This window comes from Leuresthes tenuis, unplaced genomic scaffold, assembly GCF_036924035.1.
Source record: "Leuresthes tenuis unplaced genomic scaffold, fLeuTen1.0.hap1 SCAF_19, whole genome shotgun sequence".
Taxonomy (NCBI): domain Eukaryota; kingdom Metazoa; phylum Chordata; class Actinopteri; order Atheriniformes; family Atherinopsidae; genus Leuresthes; species Leuresthes tenuis.
This window is the reverse complement of record NW_027325373.1, coordinates 32,928,974-32,951,882: the sequence shown is the minus strand read 5'-3', so window position 1 is coordinate 32,951,882 and position 22,909 is coordinate 32,928,974. Positions and strand designations below refer to the sequence as shown.

The 22,909-nt window shown below is 38.6% G+C and overlaps 1 protein-coding gene across 1 annotated transcript in view; it reads right to left on the bottom strand.

Moving 5' to 3' along the window:
* Positions 1-22,909, bottom strand: part of ttc28 (tetratricopeptide repeat domain 28) — a 158,308-nt gene that overhangs the window by 67,840 nt on the left and 67,559 nt on the right. Inside the window, exons 3-5 of the mRNA XM_072372692.1 lie at positions 7,548-7,695; positions 3,211-3,483; positions 3,000-3,130 (exon numbers count right to left, since the gene is read on the bottom strand). Coding sequence (XP_072228793.1) covers positions 3,000-3,130; positions 3,211-3,483; positions 7,548-7,695 — 552 coding nt within the window. The remainder of the gene's footprint in view (positions 1-2,999; positions 3,131-3,210; positions 3,484-7,547; positions 7,696-22,909) is intronic.

The following is a 22,909-nucleotide window of genomic DNA, read 5'->3' as shown; positions in this document are numbered from 1 at the left end:
TCGCCGCCATCGGAAAGAAATAAACAACATGATGGAGAATGCGCCGTTGTGCATCGCGTTTGTGTCATAACCATGATCATCACAAATGTAGAGGGACGTAGCTTTATCTGGCTCTTTGTTCGCCATCTTTCTTGAATGCCTTAGTTTTGTTGTTGTTGATGGTGAAGACGTCAACCGGAAGTGGCTCTATTAGCGATAGTTGAAATGGGTACAGCACTACCTATCGTACTGCGGTATGGCATGCTTTGTGCCAGTGATTCGGTTCATTCACCGCCATGTAACAAAGGATAATTACCCTTGCTCAGATAAGGAGCATAACCCAACTATAGCTATCATCGAGTTAATCTCATCATGTAAACCTGTTACTGATCGTGAACTTGTCCTTAATGTCAGGTGTGTTTCCAGAGTCACTAAAAACAGCTGTAATTAAACCTCTTCTGAAAAAGGACAATCTTGACAAGACACAAATGAACAACTACAGGCTCATCTCAAATCTCCCATTTTTAAGTAGGATCCCTGAAAAAGTGGTTTTTCAACAGCTTAATGACTTTTTAACACAAAATAACTTCTATGATACCTTCCAGTCAGGTTTTAGACAGCACCACAGCACTGAGACTGCTCTGACCAAAGTATTTAATGACATATGTCTGAATACAGACGGTGGAAAAATGGCAGTCTTAGTTTTACTAGATCTCAGTGCTGCTTTTGATACAGTTGACCACAATATATTACTCAAACGACTGGAGAACTGAGCGGGTCATTCTGGAACTGTACTAAACTGGTTCAAAACATACTTAGAGAACAGGAAGTACTTTGTGTCAATTGGTATCTTTACATCTGAGCAGACAAGAATCACATGTGAAGTTTCCCAAGGCTCCATCCTGGGACCTCTTCTGTTTAACATCTACATGCTCCCACTGGCTCATGTAGTGAAGCGCTTTGAGTGGTCAGTTAGACTAGAAAAGCGCTATACAAGTACAAGTCCATTTACCATTTACTGGCACAGATTATAAAAAACAACAAAATAAACTACCATAGTTATGCAGATGACACATAGATATATATTACAATGTCACCAGGAGACCGAGGCCCTGTACAGGCCCTTCGTAAATGCATTGAGGAGATTAATGACTGGATGTGCAACAACTTTCCCCAGCTAAACAAAAACAAAACTGAGGTAATTGTCTTTGGAGCCAAAGATAAACGATTACAGGTCACCACAGAGCTTCAATCTATACACCTAAAAACTACCAACCAGGCCAGAAATCTGGGTGTAGTGATGGACTCAGACCTAAATTTGGAAAAACACAGTAAGGCAATAACAAAGTCAGCCTACTATCACCTTAAGAATACATCAAGGTTAAAAGATCTGATGTCTCAGCAGCACCTGGAAAAACTAGTCTATGCATTCGTCTTTAGTAGGCTTGATTATTTTAATAACATCTTTACAGGTCTACGTAAAAAGTCAGTTAGACAACTGCAGATCATTCAAAACTCAGCTGCTCAAGTCCTCACTAAGACCAAAAAGTGGACCAGTGTGGATCAGTGTGTTTAAGTCCAGGTTGAAGACACATCTATTTTCAGCTGAATTTGAATAAAGCTCCAAATAAGCTTGAGTTTCAAAACATAATCATATTTTATATTTTTATTCAGTCTTATCTTTATTGCTCTGAGTTAATCTATTGTTCTTCTTTCTTTCTTTTTTTGTTGTTGTTTGAATTTTAAATCATGCTTTTTATTTCTACTGTTTTAATGTCTCTGTAAAGAAACTTTGGATCACCTTGTTGTTGAATTGTGCTATACAAATAAACTTGCCTTGCCTATTCTTAATGCTTCTTCCACTCCCCGCTGCAATGCTTTTATTTTATGTAAAGCACTATGAATTGTTTTGTGCATGAAATGTGCTATACAAATACATTTGACTTGACTTGACTTAGGTATTAAATTCAGTGCCTGACAGTGTTTCCACTCACCTCTATGTAAATATACTGCCCTCTTAAAAGCAACAGTTACTTGTATTTTAAACAATGTTTATTACCGTGTTTGAGTTATTACATGTGTCCAGCCTGCAGAAGTGGTCTATTTGTTTCTTTGGGTGCCTTTTAATTAATTTATGGATTATCAAGCAACCTGATGGTGCAAAATTTAGAGGAACTCAGAGAGGCTGAAATACTAAATCACCATTAGTTCATTGATCTAAGCCCTCAAAGCTGTGGCTGTTAAGTCGGTGTAGTAAATCAGTAATTAGATTTAACTTCACATTGTAACAAACATGATATCCAACACCGATGATGAGCTAATTTGAACTAAAATCTGGTAAGAATTAAACATGTTATTTTCATTTTGGAGACCACATGGATGGAAGCAATGTACTCTCAGCAAAGAAGCTTGTAGGTTTTTTTATGTCTAAGCAGGGTCGGGAATGCAGAAGGGTTAGTTAGCACATCTGTAACTCTTAGCATGAACTACTCACATTGAGTAATAAGAGACCAAAATTCTCGGGACATATTCCATAAAATTGATTGAAAAAATGGATTTTGTCTCTCAAACTAACACACCTTGGAAGCTGCTGTCTTGGCTCCTGTTAATTATCTACATTAAATAATTGCTAATGTGCTTCATCTAATGCAGTTAGTCTATTTAAAGTGTTGTGCAGAAACAACTAGATAAGTCAGCTCCAAATGACAAAAACAAGTATAACAACCAATTATTTATCTTTAGTGGGAAAAAATCCAATCCATTCATCTTAAAACATTTTCACTTTCTTAAATGTCCCTTTTTTGACTGAATATTTAATGTGTTTCTGATGAAAAAGCCTTCACACCATAGCAGTACTGGTAATGTCTGATTCCTGTTGAAACATAACCTGCATTTATCCTCTGTAACCCCTACTTTAATGCTGTTTTCTGTATTGTGCTCCAAATTCAGAATGTAACCAGCATGATTGATACAAAATGTGTAACATTATGACTATCCAAATTATGACTATGCAAACATACCTCTCTGTCCTTGAGCTTCATGGCCAGCACTAGCTGGTTCCTGTGATTGGCCAATGCTTCTCTGTAATTGCTTTTGGAGAAGAAGGCAGAGCCCAGGTTCCCATGAGCACGGCATTCGCCTGATTGGTCACCTGTGGAGGACACATAGTGTGTTATTCATAGTAGCTGTCCTTCCCCACATTTCACCCTTTCACCTGCAAATTTTACATACCTAAGGTCTTCGTCACCTCCAGGTCCTGCTGCATGTGAGCCATACTCTTTTCCACGTTGCCAAGAGACCAGTAAGCAGAGCTCAGAGCAGAGAAGACAGATCCGCGCAGCTTTAGCGAGCATGTGCCGATCTTCAGCCCCGCCTCCAGAACCACGGCCGACGCTCCATGGAAACCGTGGGTCAGCAGCTCCTGACCGATGACGGACACGACCACGAATGGACTCTTGTCCAGCTTCATCTTTTGAAGCTGCTGGTAGGTGGGCTCAAGAGAGTCTGCGAACGAAAGGAATCAATTATCTTTCAAAAATAAACAGAAACACCTTGCCCCTTCTTTGAATGGTTTTCCTGTTCAGACAGTTTGTACAGATCCACATATATGATACTGTACAAAGTCCTGATCCAGCCCTCATTTCTTTCTGTTTCTTTCCAAGCAGCAAGACTTTCTTTTAAAGTGGTCTTCATCAATAGTTCTCTAGGCTTTCTGAAGGTTTTTCTTTGAAAATTTTCTGCTTTTTCACTCATTTTCAGTCCTTGTACCTGACCATTTTCAGAGGAATGGGTTTTTTCTTTGTTAAGCCACTTAACTCCGACCCATGAATCATTCAAACATTAAAAAGGCTCCTAACTGAAGGCAGGAAAGCTGCACCCATTTCCTTTTTTCCCTGCAAATACATATAAAATGAGTGTGGGCTCAAGACTTTAACACTGTACTGTACATTCTTGCTCCCAACATATATTTGTGATTGAAAAGAATTAAGGGGTGGATCAGGACTTTTGCAAAATGTAACAGGACTGCACATGCAACATGTAACCTGACTAACAAAACGAGGGGCTGTTTGGATTCCTGCTTTATCCTGAAATGTCTTTCCTTTGTGCATTCCAGTTGTGTTTTTCACTCATGTTCCACATTTGAGTTCATCTTCCGATTGCCACATTGCTAGTGATTACCTCCATTAAACGCACTTCCTTGTTACTGTTCTGGTTCTTGTGTGTTCTGTTCATGCGTCTCAGTTTTTCTTGTTGGTCTTTTTGCTCTGCTGTACCTTTTGCTTGTTCCTTTTTAATATCAAAATCCAGTTTACCAGGACGTACGGTAATGGAATACCCAAATGCAACTTGGAGGTGGGCAGATGACACAAAAAAAATCGTATTTTACTTTAACTTTGATTAGCTTGAACATGACCCAAAGTGGTAAATTTGGAATTGCACCCTTTCATCATGATCTGATCAAATTTCACTAATTATACATGAAAGCACGAAACCACGAAAATGAGAGCTTCCCTATTTTTCGGATTATTAACACAAATACTTGTTTGATTACTATTTGCTGCAAATCCGTGTATCATCAGTTCATTAGACTGTCAAAACAAGAATAAAAAAAAAATGAAAAGAAAAAGTGTGCAATTTCATAGGTTGAGTCTGTGCTAACCACAGGGCTGCAGGACTATAATGCAAGATTTATGAATTAGAGATGTTGAGTCAATAAGTCAGAATATTCAGAAAAAGTCTAACACAAAGGTGTTTCTTTTGGTTTTAACAGAAGTTTGTAAAAATCTGTTGAAAACTGCTGAAAGGTGTCAATTGATTGACTGACAGTGCATCCAGGTAGGCATGTAACTGTTGCCTAGTGAGTCAAATCAGTCCAACAGGTCATACTGAGCTGTACTTGAGCTGAACTACAGCTGGACTAATTTGCATTTCTAGTCTTACATTGCTAAAATAAATTACTTTTGTAACTCGTAAACTGATCTGAGGCAGGCCAGTTAGACAGTAGCCATCTGTTTGTTAGAAAGAAACCTCCCTAATTTCAAAAAACTTTCTCAACAGATAATCCTCTAAAAAAAGACATCAGCAAACCCCGAAGAGACCCTCCTCCTCCATGTTGTTGACACTGTAGCTCCCTGCTGTGCTTACTGAGAAGTGTGTTGGTCTTCGTTGTGGTCCCACATGTTGGCCTGCCGACTGCTTACTCAAGCGTTGCAACTCCCAGTAACACTTGGAGGCTTGTTTGCTTTGAAGATTATGAGAGATCAAGTTTTAAGGATGGCTGCCCCTGGGTGGCAAAACAACCTCCCGTTGTGCATCAGATCTGCAGCAGAGCTCAGGCAGGACTCACTCACAAGCTGCATGTCATAGCTGCTGCCATTGATCACAACATGCTCCCCCTATCAAAGAGAAAGTGGTGTCTCTTGCTTCTGCTGTGTTCTTCAAATAAAGCTGCTGGTTAAAACTTGGAACTGACTCCTTTTGTCTCCTTCAAAAGGAGAATAAAAGCAATGCTCTTCTGCTCCATTAACAGTGGCCGTGGGCTCAAATCACCCCATCGACTCGACCTCAAAGGGAATTATTGTGAATACTCAACAAGGTCTGCTCTCTGGTGTAATAACAGATTCAATATTCCATATGCATAAACAGTTGCTTAAGCTCACCAAGTTGAGGGCAATTCCCAGGAAGCCATGCTCTCATTCTGTACAGCTGAAGGGTAAAAACATAATCCTGTGCCAAGTCTAGCCTGCAAGCCATTTTTTTTCATTGTCTGTTCTCTTCCTTCATCTTTCAGCTGTTGATACCTGCAAATAAAAGTGCCCTGAGAGCTGTTTGGTGGGTAGATCAATGACACATATCTACCTTGTAAATATTTCATCATGAACTCCACAAGAACGTAACTCATACTAAACATGGAAGCAAAACAAGCCCAGACTCTTCTCAGGTCCTCAGTTATGTCTTTGTCTGTAAGTTATTGTCTGGAAATGGACATAATAAGAAATGCATTAGTAAATAAAATGAAGGTGCGATGTGACTCTCCAAAACATCAGACATAACTTTAATTAAATGAGTAATTTCTATTAACCAACACAGCAGAAGATACAGTTAAACCGTTCCCATCCAAAATTAAACCTAGAACTGGATGTCTTAAACACTAAATTTTTACAGGTATACAGGTATTTAGAAGGTGAGTACTAGCAATAATACTCAATAATATTGGAGAATTTAAACCATATTACAATTATCTTAAAGCTGGTGTGATTTTTTTAAGATAATACCTACTAAAGTTAGTTAGCTGTTTAACTTGTACAACCTACTGGAGGAAAAGGGTTAGGGTGAAGGTCAATCCCATCAATCTGCTGCAATAAAGTTGATGATGAAGACATTAAACAGAAAGTGGTGAAGATTAAGTCTTGCAACGGGACTGAAAATGTCCTCTTCTGTCTGTATCTGGATGTTTTAGTTCACTCGGTCCCTGTTGTCTTTGACTGCAGCTTTTTATGACACCCTTTGTGCAAATTAACTAATCTTGACAATTTCATAGAGCAGAGCTTCACGCTTGCTTTGCTTTTGTCATTGTTGGCCATCTAAAACTATCCCAACACACAGTCATTCCTATTTCTCCAGGTTCCTATTAAATCAAAGAGAAGTTACAGCTAATTCACAGCTTCCATGCTTCCATCCATACAGCCAAGCATTTTTTTCCCTTGCACTGGGTCATTTAAAAACTGACAATCAAGTAAATCATCTCTGGGATTACAAGCACAATTAAACTGCCCTTAAAACCTTCTTATTTCAGTTTAATGTAGAGCTCACACTATTGGATATCAGCCCATTGATTATCTAATCCAGTGTTGAGTGTCATAGTTGCGAACAAAGTTCAACAAACAATTGATTAAAGGACAGTAAACTCATACAACCAACTTGGTGCAACACACATATGAAAAGTTGTTTTTTTAAGGCCCATATCACAGATGCACACACAAGTTGTTTGTTTGTATTCTGATTTCCTTTTGACATTATGCTGGTTTTGAAATACTGCAAGTCATTAATGGCTGACAATCTCTGCTCAAGTCACAACAGGATCTTATGACCCTATAATCACCTAATGTGACACAACAACCTCTGAACGCTGCATGACACAAACTGCTGTCATACATTAACCTGCCTCTGGGAGCCATCATGAATGAAACCTTTCCACCCACTATCCAGCTCTACATGTTTTTGGTTTGTTTTGAGCTTCTTTTCTATTTCACCAAACTCTCATGTTTCCATTATTCTCTCCATCCACCCTCTTTTTTTTCCATCATGAAAGGTTCTTCCATGTCTTTGCATGGTATGAATAAACAGAGGTATCTTTTAAATTTTCACATCAGACTACAAGAGGAGCGCTTCTGAATAAAAGAACAAAGAAAAAGTTGCTTCCAGACAGTTTTCCGACATCCTACATCTCCCATGTCCTCTCATGCAACTTTTAAACATAAATGTGTGTGTAAATATTAAGCATGTTGCAGCTTTGGTGTTGGTACAGTAACAGAGAAGCCAGGATGAAGTCGGTTATTTAAGCCTACCTCTGAGTGGTGATTTCATAGCAGCCTCCACCATGCCAACAAGCAGTTGGAGGCTTTTGGGGTCTTGTGCGAGGCCAGAGGCGAATGCTGCCAGAGCGTCGGCATGACGACCAAGGTACTGCAGGGCAACCCCCTGACGAAAGTAAGCCTACAGAGAAAAAAAAAAACATAACGATGAGGGTTTCATTCTCAATATATCAACATGTGAAGTACTCGAAATGTGCCAAATAAACCAGAACCATCAAAAAAAATCAGCACACACGCAGATGAGCTAAAAGCCTTAAATGTGTGTGTGTATTTCATAGAAATAAGTCATAAGTATGATAACATTCTAAAAAAATTTTGGAACCTTTACATACATTTTAAAACAAAGGCTTTAACATAAATGGAGGGTTACTATTGTCTGGTGTTTTATCAGCACGGCTCCTATCAGAAAGGCAGAAAGGTTGAAATTCAATTAAAAAAGTCAAAAGCAAAACACAGAGCAGAGAACATAACTTTAGAGGTAAAAATGTATGACTTTATAATGCACTTTGAATGACATGTGACGACTGCATGTTTGCATCATGAAGCAGATTTAGAGAAATCAAGTTTTATTGTAATTTTCCAAATAACGTCCGGCTTTTCTAACCATTTCTCTTCCTAACCTTCACAAAGTGTGCAGTTTTTTAGGGAAACAAAACAGACTGAAAGCAAAATTAACAACGGCCCCATATATGGCTAAATAAGTATTTCACATATCTATCACAAAAGTGAGAGACTTCTTGTCTCAGGGAGATGAAGAATTCCCCAAAAATCCCTCATACTCTCATACTCTCTTTCTTATCAATTGGAATACTGCTTTAACACGAAAAAAAATAATTTTCTTGGTTATATTTACCTTATTTTAAGACCTGGTAAGAAATATATATATATTTTTTTTAAATATCTTTTTGATTGATTTGCTGTTTGGTTTAGAGTACAAGTTCAAATTCAGAGCTGGTGATTACATCAGTAGTCCGTGATGAACGTTTTTACAATCAATCTGAGAGTGATGTGAAATTTTTAGGGTCAAGCTGACACCCAGCAAGTGACACACTGAAACTGGGATTTTAAAATACACTGCCTTTGCTAAAAAGAAAAAAAACTCTATAATCTCTTTCTGGAACTACATCTGAACTATAAGTTGCTTGTTAGGGTGGGATGGATTAGTGACATCTACATGACTGAAATTATTAAAAGTGATGAAGCAGACTGCTGAGACACTCTTTCCTGGTCAAACTCACACAAACAGCAAACACTTGATTAGAGGCCTCGTGCATCTCTCAGCAAGATTAGAGACAATGAATCGTGACAACAAATTCATGAGGAGGATCACAGAGACGCACACACCACAAACACCTCCTCTCTCATCGCTGACCTCTTCATAACTTAATTATCTTGTCTTCCTCTGTTTTCACATTAATTCTTTCTCTTCTTCCCTCTCATTTATCATCCTGCACCCCCCTCCTCATGTTTAACATAATCTGTCACGACAGATGAGCGAATGAAGACAAAAAAGAGAGCAATTAGATTACATGTTAGCTCCTCTCCCGTCTAACACTTTCTGCGCCCGCGCTGTCTTTGTCCTCTCATCTTCTTCGGACAGCTTCATTTAAACGAATGGAGTCGGGGGTCAAGTCTAATCTAATGCGTCAAGCCTCTAGTCTTCATTGTGTTTGCGTAGATGCCGAATGTGAACAGGCCACAGTGTCATTTCGCTGCTCATTAACACAAAGTGGGATAAATGGTTGGTAATTACAGCTGTGGCTACATGCCTGAAAACACTGGTCACAGAAAAAGCCACAAAAAGTTGATGATATGCTCATTACTGTTTCTAAAAATCTTCCTTAAAAAAACAAATGTCAAAAGCTACAAAATGCATAATTTAAGAAGTAGAAAAGCTGTGATGTTTGAAATAAGGCTGAAATACTGAAACATTTACAAAGCTTTGTTGGTAAGCTAAAGATGCAACGTGACAAACAGATTCGAAGAGGCAGAAGCATACAACAGCCAGTCGGCTTAACAGGAAGTTAGGACTGGATGTCATCTAAAGATGGCTAAAAAAGCCAGACAAGCTCACTTTTTTCCACCAAATGAAGTTGACACTTCTTAATAGCTTTTAACTAAAAAAAAGAGACTAAAACCTCTTGTTTCATAGAGAGAAAACCTTTTTAAAGCAGTACCAGATTTATTGGTCAACAGAGGCAGAAAGGCAGGACAGTGACTTTGTTTTAGCTTTCTGCATTGATGCCAAGAGTCCAACCCATGCTGAGGAGAAAGAGACAGCAGCCTGCCCTCTGACCCTTATCCAGGCTGGAGAGGAGAGCAGCAGGAGCCAGGACGGTAGCTGCAGTGACATATGGAAGCCCCACCTGTCTGCCTACCTCTGCTTAGCACTGCCCCTCAAATCTGTCATCCTCACACTGATTTGGCTGCAGTAAAGAGGATGCGCTCTTTCACATTCAGACATTTGTGTCTATTATTGAGCTTTGGGAGGATGATTTCAGTCAAATGAGGATGATTATATCAGAGGAGGAAGGTTATAATCACAGAACGATGGCAATTATCTCTGCATGGCAGTGTGTGAGCGGATGTGTAGCACAATAGGTAAGGTGGAGGTGAGTGTGTATGTGTGTGCGAGCCTCAATTTGGGCATGTGTGTGTGTGTGTGTGTCAAAGCCATCAAGGATGTAAACGTGCCAGAGCCAGACAGAGAATGACAGCAGGAAGAGTCTGCCTCCACCACCACCTCCAGCCTCCTGCTCACACACATCCTGCCTATTAGCTCAGTCTGGCTACCCTGCCTGCGAAGCACACACAGGGGGTGCAGACAGCTTCGTAGACAAGCACATACACCACAGCCGCCTCGCCAAAACTCATAAACACACTCTGTTCTGGGGCATCTCTGAAAAAGCTTGTCAGCCGCTGAGGTTTGTCGGGTTTGCAGGTATTTCACACTGACTCCCAGTCGAGCTCTTAGACAGGTCCTTCATCATCAGCTGACAGGTCTGTGTCAGTTAAAGTGAACAGATCAATAAAAGGGACAAGACATACTTGGTTGGTCTGTGCAATATGTGAGCACACTTGTATTTACTCTTCTGTATTCACATATAAGCATCCTGAGAGCTCTTGCTGCTTTATGTAATAATAAATCAAATGAAAATGTGAATGAGGTTTCTCACTGTTATGAACATAAAGGATTACTTGAATCCTCAGCTCTCTTCAGTTTTACAGACCTTCATCTCTTTGCTGTTTTGGTTTAATTTTGCTGCTCTCATAGTGTTCTTCTCAGCCACAGCAGGCTGCTGCTTTCAGGGAAAACTTGTTCTGCAGTAAATAGCAGATAAAAACTGTTACAGAGCGGCTGGTAAACATTAAGCAGCTGAGGAGTAAATACTTTCCTCTGGTGTTGATGGACAACAAAGACGGGGTGAAAGAGTGTTAATATTGGACTTATATCTGACTGATGAGCAGACACAGAGAAACTCAGAGCAACGGAAGATGCCTGATGGAAATGATTACCGTAATAAGGAGCCTCGATGTGCCACGTTGTTATATTTACAGTTTTATATTTCTTTCTTATACATCTACCTGGTCCGTGAATGAGACTGAATGGGACAAAACAAACACAGGTGAGAGTTACTGTGTTAATGATTTTGAGCGTGCAGATATGACTGTGGTTCCCACTCTGGGATTGGCTGTATGCTCCTGATTCCACCTTCCTTGAACCTGGGAGCAACCTGATTACTCTGGTCTTCTCTTGTTCCTCCAGTTCTTACTTCTTGCCTTCTGTTTAAGAATTCTCCTGTCCTCTGTTGCAACTGTGTAATTTTTAGTCCTTTTCTTTTCTACCCTCTGACTGTACCAAGGGCCGTAACATTATATAGAGAAATATAGCAGTTGGTTCTGTAATTTAATTTGAGGTTATAAGTTCATTTTCGTCTTTATAAACTAAATTTTGCTTTGCTTTTGTAAACTTCAGCACCCTCTAGCCCCATTTTTTGTTAACTCTGACATTTTTATTGTTAAAAGTTGCAAAACAAATAACTTTTTTGTTTACCAGACTCTTTCTGGTTTAATTTCACTCCTCTTTCCCTGATTGAGACGCGTCGTAACAGTGAAGTTGGTGTATTTTAGCGTTAAAAAAGCATTTTACATCACTGTAAGTTCAATAAAAGCTTCCCAACAAGTATTAATCTGTCACATCTGGAGCAGGACATGTGCAGAGGACCCAAAAAACACACTCTTAAGGCCAGAAAACACATCCAAAAACAGCCACCTCTATTCATCCCAATTACAGTTCTCCACACTGGTGGGAGTTGACCACCCAACACTTCCAACACAGTTTTCAGCTGCTGAAACTCCTGAAAAACTTCACTTCAACTTGCTCCATGTAATTACACCCCAACTCATGTAGTAGCTCTTCTTCTATGGTGCTTTGGGAGTTTAGTTAAGTATTTTTTTATCATAGACTGTAATGAACCATAACCATAGAAAATTTGACTGTCTATGGGACTAATTGTGAATCCTGCCGTTGAAGGTCAGGTTAAATTCCACTAAATGGAACAACTATCCCACCTGCTGATGTAAACTGATATCTGTATCATCACTTTGCCAGTAAGGGGTATAATTAGTCTGTTATGATAAGTAGCTCACCAACTATGTAGCTTGTTCTGCTGCTTTTAAGACACAATGTCACCAGTCTTAAAGTTACCAGAGCCCTGTGGCATAAGCATGCAGAAGTATCACAAAAATAAAGCTGAATTTCTTTTTACTGAAACTAAAGAGTGGGAAATCCAACCAAGGTCAATGAAAGAACAAAACACAAAATACACATTAAAAGGCATGGGAGCCAAAGAGAGCAAGAACAAAACCACAAACTGTCATCGAACCAGAAAAGAAGGAGAATATGTGCAGAGTCGGATGAAATGCAAGTTTTCTGCCCTTTTTTGAAGTTCACTGATATATAAAAGCTTCTGTGCAAACCACCATACTTTACTTTTAGAGCTGAAGATTTCACTTGCACATATTTAACTTTCCTCACTTTCTCAGAGACGGAACAGCTGAGGCTGACGTTCAGATAATTACTTTTGCATGTTTTTGGTTTCACACAGACGTTTTGGAAAAACTAAAGTTGTGACACAAGTATTTTGGTGTTGGATAAAATCAACATAGTGATAAAAATGTATCTTAAAAAATGTCAATCTCACAGCCATGCTGGAGGAAAAGCCAAGGAATTCCACAAATCAGATAAGTCCTGAATTTTTGTTCAAAATATGCTAATCAACAGAGCTTATTTATCAGGAAAAGGGGAAAAAATTACCCTCTGATGGTGCCATATATGTTATTTGAGGGCCACAGAATTAGTTAATCTCTGCATAGAATATACAGCAGCAATAAAGCCACATTGTTGAGATGTTTCTGTGTGAACCAAAGTGTTGAAGAGACAAAAAATACTATTAATCAGTTCAAGAGACTCAATGACACACAGAGGAAAACAAAATGCAGGGGACAGTGAGAAATACAGCGAGTAAAGTGTTGTGTTGGTGTGTCAGAGCAAAAGATGCTCACCGGATGAACAGATGCCTCAATTACTGCTCGTAACTCACATTAATCGAGAACAGATGGCAGCACGAGTGGTGGCGGGGAGAGAGCGCGAGCCTGAATGAGAGAGGCTCACAGAAACCAGACATGATGGAGATTGATGTCTTTGGAAATCAGGGAATCTGCCTCAAAACACACAGACGAAAGCTTCAGTCTCATTTTATCTGGAATCAAACTGGATTAAACCTAATTTCTTTCACCGCTTCACTCCTGAATGAACAGATTTAACAATTTAGAGGATAAAGGAAGAGAAGGAGGTTGAGAGAAGACAGACACTGAGAACACAGCTGGTAAAATTAGAATTCACAAGTTTCTTCACTGATAGATAAATATTATGATAATATGTCATTCTGCTTTTTGAGGTAATATGTTTAAATAACATAAACAGGTAAATAAGCCAGGTTTACATGGAGGTAAAACCAAGAATGAGTCCACCAAAACACTGAAGTTGACAATTGGGGTGACACATTTTCCCCCTACAAATAAATCCAGCTGCAACATCAATATCTAGCCAACTATTTGTAAAATTTGTAACCAATTTGTTAGCATAGATTTTTCTCTCTTGAATCCCTCCATGTTGAATAAAAAACAATATTCTTCCAAAGAGTGGAGATTTACCAAGAAAAGCCAACAAAGTCTGCAAATCTGAACAACCACCAAGCTTTTCAGCAATACTTCTGCATCTCTAAATAAAAGCAGATAATTGCTAGACCGGCACATTTCATTGTTTCTTTGTCTAAACTGAGATTATAAAGAAAAAGGAATACAAAGAAGCAGTGCCACCTTCACTCACAGTTTGAGTCACGGTTGTTCTGTGATGCATTTACAATTAAACTTGCTGTGATCTGCTTGTAAATATACATTTATCATCTATTGTTTTTTCTTCACTTGTTTTGTGTAGCTGGCTTTATAACAGTGATTCACAGCCTGGGGTCAGGGGGGTTGTGAGATCATTTATGGGAGTTTCCATAGACGTCTGTGGAGAGAACTTAAAATAAAATGAATATGTCAGGAATACATTAAACCTCTATGATATAATTTGCCTTTGTGTCGATCTTGTTGAGCGTATCTGTGAGAATAACAGACCTAAAAAAGACTTCTGACAAAAGGCAGCAATAGCCAGTTTTGTTAGCTATCAAAAGACTGAAATAAAGCTATGGCTTCCTGGAAAATGTTTTCCTACCCCTGACACTGGAAAACATTGTGTCAAGGTTGGCCATCTCTGACAGTGGCAGCTAATAAAGCCCCCTGCACTGAATGGGAATGGAGAGTTGGGGGTGGTGAACAGCAACCTGATTATTTTATCACTCCAAAAGGTTGAGAACCACCACACTACAGATTGAAAAAATAAATAGGGCAATCGGATGTCTGCACAGTTTTTATTTTTCTGGAAACTAAATTATGTATCATATGTACATTTGAAAGGAAGAAATAGTTGTCCAAACAGGAAACAAACAACAACTGCAGGGGACATCCAAAAGAGAAAAATTAAGTAGACTGTTCTTCAGGAATTACTGTATATCTCTGGGAATATCTGGGATATTATATCACAGTTATATCAAAGTTTAATGTGTTCTGGCTCAGACTGCAAATGCGAATCAAGTCTTTAAACAGACAAAAGCATCTCAAGTAATTTTGTAAACTTTTTTGTTCTTTGTATGAAAGTTTTATTCATATTTTCTACATGTTGACTCAAAGAAGGCAATAGAAACCCAACTGTAGTGACATTTTGTGAGGAATGTACAAGTTTTAGTGTTGTATTTAACTTCAAACCAGGTTTTTATTTTCTAAACCTATTCACCAAAAGAATGTAAAACTAAAGAATAATTGAAAAAACAACAATCTAGCAACAGGGCTTACAATAGAATGAAACAGTGTTCAAGGTAAAAGAAGGAAAGAACAGGGCTTAAACTCGATTCTCTCGAGCCATCTACTGACCTGCCTTGTTGCTTGATAAAACAATAGACACAACTGACCCAAAAGTCAGCCAAAAGCAAAATAGCCACAGAAGAAATGGCTTTAAATTCAATTATGGTTTCATGACAAAGCAACATAATAACAGATTCTTCCTGCTGCTGGAGTGCAGATGTAAGTAGTTTTTAAAACAAAATTGTCATTTTCTGAAAGTTCTTTATATGAGAATACAAATTTCTAAAATATTTGGTCTGTATATATTGACGAAATGATCCAGATAGCTACCTGTAGTGTTACATACAGTAACAGAGTGTGAACTTTTGTGAATATAGCAGGTTAACTTTCAAAGAATTACAGCTGAGCGAGTGTTCATGGTGATAACAGATGCTGCTTTGCACCCTGTTTGCTGACTTGTTTTTCACCTGCTGAGAAATAAGGCAAAAGTATGTCCAAATAGATGTACTACTGATGTCAAAAACAGTCATCCTTACGAATAAAAAGGGAGTTTCATCTTTCACTATTGACATGCTGCAAACATAATGTCCTTTTTTCATCAAAAAACATCACATAAAAGAAGACATCAGAGAAAAAGACATGATGAATGTAAACAGTTTATCGACCTTTCTTTATGTGCAGCGCTAGACTGGAAAGCTCAACAGGAGTATAAACTGTAACAGAGTAGGCTTGGGCTCAGCAATTGTGTAAATTATAACAAAAACCTGATCAAAACTGAAACAAAAAAAGTGAAATGTATTACTTAAGAAGCTGGGAAAGGAATTTTTAACTTTGTTAGCTAGGACGAAGAGGAGCTGATGTCACCCTGCCATGGCTAAGAAACAACGGCTTCATTTCGCTCCATCAATAGCCCACTTCTGCCACAGTGGGTGATGTAACGACCCGCTGTGTGAGTTGTGAGCTGTGCACTGTAAAGCTTGCAGAGTGAGATCATTATTTAAGAGGCTGAGAAGGTCTGAGGGAGTCATTAAAAACAGCAATCTGTATCATGACGATAATTTAATGTGTTGCAGCAAACTGGGAACTAATGTCACAACGCAGATAAGAAGCAGTGCAGCTGCAGAGGCCGTTTTAACCAGTGAGTCAACATGTGGAAAAAGACACAAACCATGATGGTGGTACACTAAAGAGCCTGTTCAGTCACACAAACATATACAGAGATCTTTATCAGGATGATTTATTTGTGGTCAAATGCAAAAAATGACTCGATTGTACACAAAAAGGAGTCCAATAACCAGCTGCACTAAAGATTTCAGAAGATGCTAGCATACACATGTATGCATTTACTTTTTAAGTTTTCTTTAATATGATGCTATTTTTGAGAAATATTGTTTATTTTTTGTATTATTTTAGCTTTTTTGACCTCCACCAAATACATTATAATATATTAAAAATAAGCTATACTAAAAGCTTTTGACTTTTTCTGGAAGTCCCATAAAGTATATCCCATAACTGCATCCTTTTTAAGGTGCAAATTAGAGTTTTTTCTCTTCTGAAAAAATTTCAATAAATAGTTTAGGTTGACTACATAGAAATGACAGGATTTGGGAAGAAACCCACAGCAACAAATGTGAATAAACTTTAATGGAGGGGGAAAAAAATAACAATATCATGAGTAATGTCCAAAAAGTCTAAATACAATGGTAATTAAAAAAAAATGAAAATGTTTCAGATTTTGATCTATAGGCTGTGCCTTTTTGTACATCTGTGTGCTGGAAAATAATTATCAGAGGAAATAAAAGAAAATGACTTTGAGGCTTCACACAAATAGAAAAGAAGGAAAATCCATGGGTATGGTACGGTTAGCAGGTCAAAAAACTACCTGCTACAGTCTTTTCATCAGAACTCTTCCTTGACTTTGGTGGAAAAAGTCACGTGGTAAGGGAACGATGGAAGAAGAAATTTATTAATGACTTAGGTAAAGATGACTGTGCTCACACTAAGCTGTGATGTGGGTCTGACTCTAAAGCTGTTAAAAAATGTTCCACAAAAAAAATGCACAAAGTACTTTGGCTCCTGTGATCTTCTAGTTGTTTCATGGAGGCTTTATTATTTCCATCACATTAGAATAATAAGATATCAATTGAAAAATGGCTTTGTTCACAAAAGAACTAAAAAGCAGCAGAAGTGAAGGTTGTTGTCATCTTTCTGTCCTCATATTTATTTACATGAATCTAAATTAGTAGAACTGCATAAAAAATGCTTTGAATGTTGCAGCTGCAAGAAATTTTGGAGCAGAATTATCACATTTCCCTTCATAGAGGATGCTCTAGAGTTTCCTGTGCTAAAAGAAATCATGAAAAAATCATTGAAGCTCCTTTTGTTGTCATTTAGAGAATTCACACAGTTCCTATTATGGCTGCTATTCAGATACTTCCAGGTCATTTCACTCAATTAGAAACCCTCATAAGCAAGAAGATTATTCAACTTAACCCCATGATCAAATAAAAATCTGTCAAGACACATTCGCAACAGTGATCAGGATGTACAGAATGAGCCATCATGCCATTAAGTACAATGTTTCATCCGGTGAAATCAAAACAAATATTTACAGAGTGCCAAAGTGAATGCATAGTTCTGACAGTGAAGCATAGAGGTGGGAGTGTGATGACATGGGGTGGCACGAGTGCAGAAAGATTTTTCAGAATACTGGCTCAAAGATGATTCCCAGTCTACAGAATTAATCATGTCACTGCAGTGACTTGAGATAATCAATATCATGTCTGCATAATCATCTCCATCCATAGTCCTGGATGAACAGTGCACGTTTCCTCATTGTTTGAATGACCAACGATATAGTTTACAGCTTTTGGACCCTTATCTTCTGCTGTAGACATCTTGCATATCTGCAATTTTATATAGGCTCCTACTTAATCCCAATAAATTGCTGTAATACTTTATGCATGTAAAATATTAAATCATTAGTAAGCTTATAATGTAATAGTCCCAAAAAAAGTTACAGAGAAAGACAAATTCAGAATCAGAATTATTGAATTTTTTAATTGTGACAGACATTGGACAGAAGAAATATTCCAGTACCATAACAATCCAAACACACTCCCACAATCATATCAGAGTCTCTAAAGAGAAAAAACTATGAAGTAAGTCAAATATGTCACCTAACACGAACCCAATAAAACCAGTGGGGTGCTTGAAAGGACATAACCCTGAACAACATGCAACTGAAACAAATAGTTTCTGAGGAACGGTATAATGTCTCTCCAGAAATCTGTGCACCGCTGGTAACCTCCATGCTGAGAAAGCAGGGAGAAAATGCTAAAAACACAAAAGATCACAGTAAGAATAATGTATGGACTTTTGTTACAAGGATCCTTCTTTTGTAGCTCTGAAACATCTTAGTTCCATACAAGGCCAAATATCCAAATGAGAAATAAGGCAATTATTGAGTGGTGATACAATTTAGACTTTTTAGACATTTAAATAATATTGCACAGGGATGCAAACATATCTGTTTCATATTATATATGCCAGTTAAATGTGGTGAAATTAAAGTAGAATAATGCATAATGGAGCAGCTATGCAACTGTTCACCAACATAGATCCACAAAAAAAAAAAAACACATAATCACAGACTGCTTTGTGGTTAATCTACTTGAATATTTATCAAAGTTCCACTGGGAAACTGACTAAATGCAATAATTGATTTGGAGTGGCTATAACCACTGTTTCCACTGGGACCAATAAAGTTGTTGCATGGCCAGCTGTGGGATCTCCAACACAGACCTACACAGCCAGTTTAATAGCTTCACAGGTCTGAGCGCTACAGTGTGTGTTTGACTTGGAAACATGGAAACCTTCTCAGGGTGGAGGTTGACCCGAGGCTTTAAATTCTATAAAAAAAAGAGATTTTCCTTGACATAAAACCTCCATTCATCAGGGTCACAGATGAGTGTATGTCTTATTCAGGTGTTTGTGTCAGAATCTATTTAAATATTTGTGTGAGTGAATGTACCACACTTAGGGTCATCAGTGGCATCACACAGACTTTTTCTGGAGCCAACAGATCAGCCGCTACCGTCTGTCTGATGTAAACAGCCGGAGTGCAAAGCTGAGCCCAGCATGCATTAACAACACAAAACAGAAACTGTTTCCATGTTTCAGTGGACACAACTGGGCTGGAAAGCAGTTAATTAAAAGCTAATCTCAGGGAAAATGATTCCCAGGATCCACTTCCAGCAAATTTGCCATTTTCTGTGAAATATAATAACTGGAAAGAAGAGAAGAAAACAGCAACACTGTAAGATAAACTGATAAAGTCATGTGAAAAAGATATTACCGTCTTTCAATTCTAAGCTTCTATTCATCTGGTCCTAACCAGGTCTTAAAATAATTTAAATATAACTTCAGAGGCAAAACACAACATGACATATTACACTGTCATTATTAATTTCACAAAAACTGAGAGAAAATGCAGAAACAGTGTGTGAAAAACTAAGAGAACCGTTAATGCTTCCACAGGAATTAAAAGTAGCAGTCAGGTGCTGATAATCAAATACACTGATTAATTGATCATCATTAAGTGTGAGCACCACTATAAAAGCAGACGTTTGTCAGTCTGAGCTACATCTCAGACTCTACAGGCCTCAGTTAGCACGTTAAAGGTTAAAGTTCATGACAGTACAATTAGAAAAAGACTGAACAAGTGTGGCTTGTTTGGAAGCTGCAGCAGAAAGCCTCTTCTCTCTAAAAAGAACATGGCAGCACAGCATAGGTTTGCAAAGCTGCATCTGAACAAACCACAAGACTTCTGGAACAATGTCCTTTGGACAGACCAGACCTAAGTGGAGATGTTTGCTCATAAAGCACAGCAGCACATTTGGAGGAAACCAAACACAGCCGCTTTAATATGTCATGTGTTGTTGTTCATCTGAGGTGTCACGATCTGTGTTTGTTTTTTCTGTTTAGTCCCTAGTTTCCAGTTAGTTTAGCCTCGCCATTTCCTCACCTTTCCTCAGTTCCCTCCTGCAGTCGTCAGCTCCACTCCCTTCACCTGTGTTAATTATCCTCAGCTGTACCTTCTCACTAATCACTCTCCCCACAATATTTATTCTCTTAGTTCTCTTCATTCTTTGTGAGATCCTCCAATTTACCTATGAGTTTTCCCCATCTATCTGGTGCAGCAGCCTGGTTATGTACAGTCTAGTTTTTGTTATTTTTCCTTAGGTGTTTGTTGTTTTTTATAGTTTAGCTTTTTGCTTCTCCAGCGTTGCTGTGACTTTAAGTTCCCTCCTGGCTCCTGTCCCATGTCTACTTCTGGGTCCTCCTTCACCTCTACCTCCAAACCGTGACATGAGGTTGTATTTACCTCTTTTTAAAACCTGATCGGGACCAAAGGATTGTTTATTATGTCCTGATTTATAAAAATAATTGAATTGAAAGAGGATGTACTGTTTCATATATGATAAATAAATATACTACAAGAATAATGATAACATTAGCACATGCAGTCAAAAGCATCTTAACAAAGTCAAACAAGTAGCAGTAAAAGCATCCAAGTAATACTTCAGGCATTAATAATCATGAGAATACAGAAGAGTTGGAAGTACTTATTTGGGAATACAAACCTGGTGTATGATCATAAGTCTATTTCGGTCAGGGTCACAGGATCAAAGCACATAGTTAAAGAGGTTGCTGGTGATGGGAGTGTCAGCACAACAGAGAGCATCTTTCACCCTCCCTTTGAAATGTGATGTTTGGAGGTCAATGTAAAAGAGCAGCTGACACATTTTCTGTTTTTACCTCTCAAAAAGAGCTCCACCTCTCTCTTCCCTGCAGCTGTTCAAACACCTGATCCCCGACATTAACTCAATTGGCATCCAGGAAACACGACTTCCACCTTCAACACACAAACATGTGCACCACAGGTTCTGCTTTCCCCAAAGTGTGTTTAAAGCCAGTGAAGATAAGCGGAGTGGTATGTTAGAACTCTGGAGCTTGACATAGTGACTCTGAATTAAAGAAAGCGTTCTCTTTGTCACATCCAAGTGCTCCACGTTAACCTCAACGCGTGCCTTAGTCCCTGGGTGACCAAAAGCAATTCCCCTTTTCTTCTTTCCACCCTACTTTATCTTTAAACCCAGACCCAGAGTCATTCCCCTGACGCTCTCATGTATGTGAAAACACTATCAGCCACCATCTCTAGACCAATCTTCCTCCTTCTGTACAACATACACACACGCACAAAGCTCACACACGCTCTCACATGGCAGCACTTGAAAGAAAAAATATGCAGAAAAAGAAAGTGGGGAGGTGAGGAGGACAAGTGCCCTTCTGATCCTGTTAACTGCAGCACAGCGCAGGGGTTGGTTTTCCTACACTGGGTAATTAAGCTGTCACTCAATAGGCTGCCACTTCATTTGTGTGTGTGTGCGCATAGTCATGCACTGGCCTGGGTGATAGTTTGATTGCCTCTATGATCTTTGACACAGCAAGTGTACCTGCAGGGAAACAGAGTGGGGTCAGTCTGAAGGGGCTGTATGTATCTGTACATGTCTATCCTGATTGCTTTGCACCAGCAGGGACATTCACTGCATCACACCAAGCGCTCCTATTTCAAACAACACTTAAAATGTATGAATGTTATGACATGTCACACAGATTTTTTTTTTTTAGCAATCCTTCATGTTGTGGTATTAAAGGTATAAAATACAGCAGGCATGCTTCAGCTAGCACATTTTAAACAGTTTGTCAAACTGATATTGTAGCTGACAGCTCACAAAGCATCCATCCAGGCAAACAAAATGTTGATACTGTTTGTGTATGACTCGACATGGCAGTTGTATCGAGATCTTGGGAGGAGTAGCATCTCCTAAATGAGTTTTTATCCCAGCTGGCATTTCACGTATGTTTTTTTTGAGTACGCAGGATGTATGAACACTTGCATCTTTGTCACTGGCAGCTTATACGCTGCATACAAATTGTGAGATTCTCATCTACCAAGAAAAAAACAACACACTTGAAGTTTTGGTAACTTCCTCTGTTTTGCTCAATGATCTGTGACTAATAAAGATTTATAAACAGCTGTCATCCAAACCTTGGTGTGCACCATTTGATCCATTTGGATCTCCCCCAATGATGCGATTTTGTTGACATTGCAGTACTTAATTTTTCATTCATTTAAAGCTTACCTTGTTCTAAATATGGGATCTATGTTGCTCATTACAGTTCAGTACAGATGTCGGAGCCACCTTTTCCAGCAGCATGTCTTGATTTGTATGTGCAACACAGGCACTTTTTTGACCCCCCTATACACCTGCAAAATGTCTTGGTTAATATCAGAAAGTAAACATGCCATCAGATCAAGTCTACCTGAAAGCAAAGCATTGCATTAGAGTTTTTATAAGTTCTGTCAATAACATATAGATTGGATGACCTCTCCAATTACAGTGTGACCATATCCAAATGTCTTTTATCAAGCACCGGTTAGTTTTAAAAATCCACAATGTAGCGCGCCATCAAACTGTTGTGAAATATTTGAGGTTCGAGTTGCTGTAGATAGAAAAACTTTTTTCTTCTGGTGACCCTAATTCTGAGTGGCTTTTAGCTTAAGCTTGTCCCTCAGGAAACTGTCTGCTTCTAAAAACTATAAGCTGTTATGTTGTTATGACAACAGCCTCCAATTAACTCTCCATCACACATAATGACACACATGCACAAAATTTCACCCAATAGCTGCAGATATTCATGATAATGTTATGTATAAACTAAAACATGTCTTTATAAATGTTGATGGGATGCCAATACAGGTACTACCTGGTGGGATACTTGCTTGTATGGGGGGGATGGCA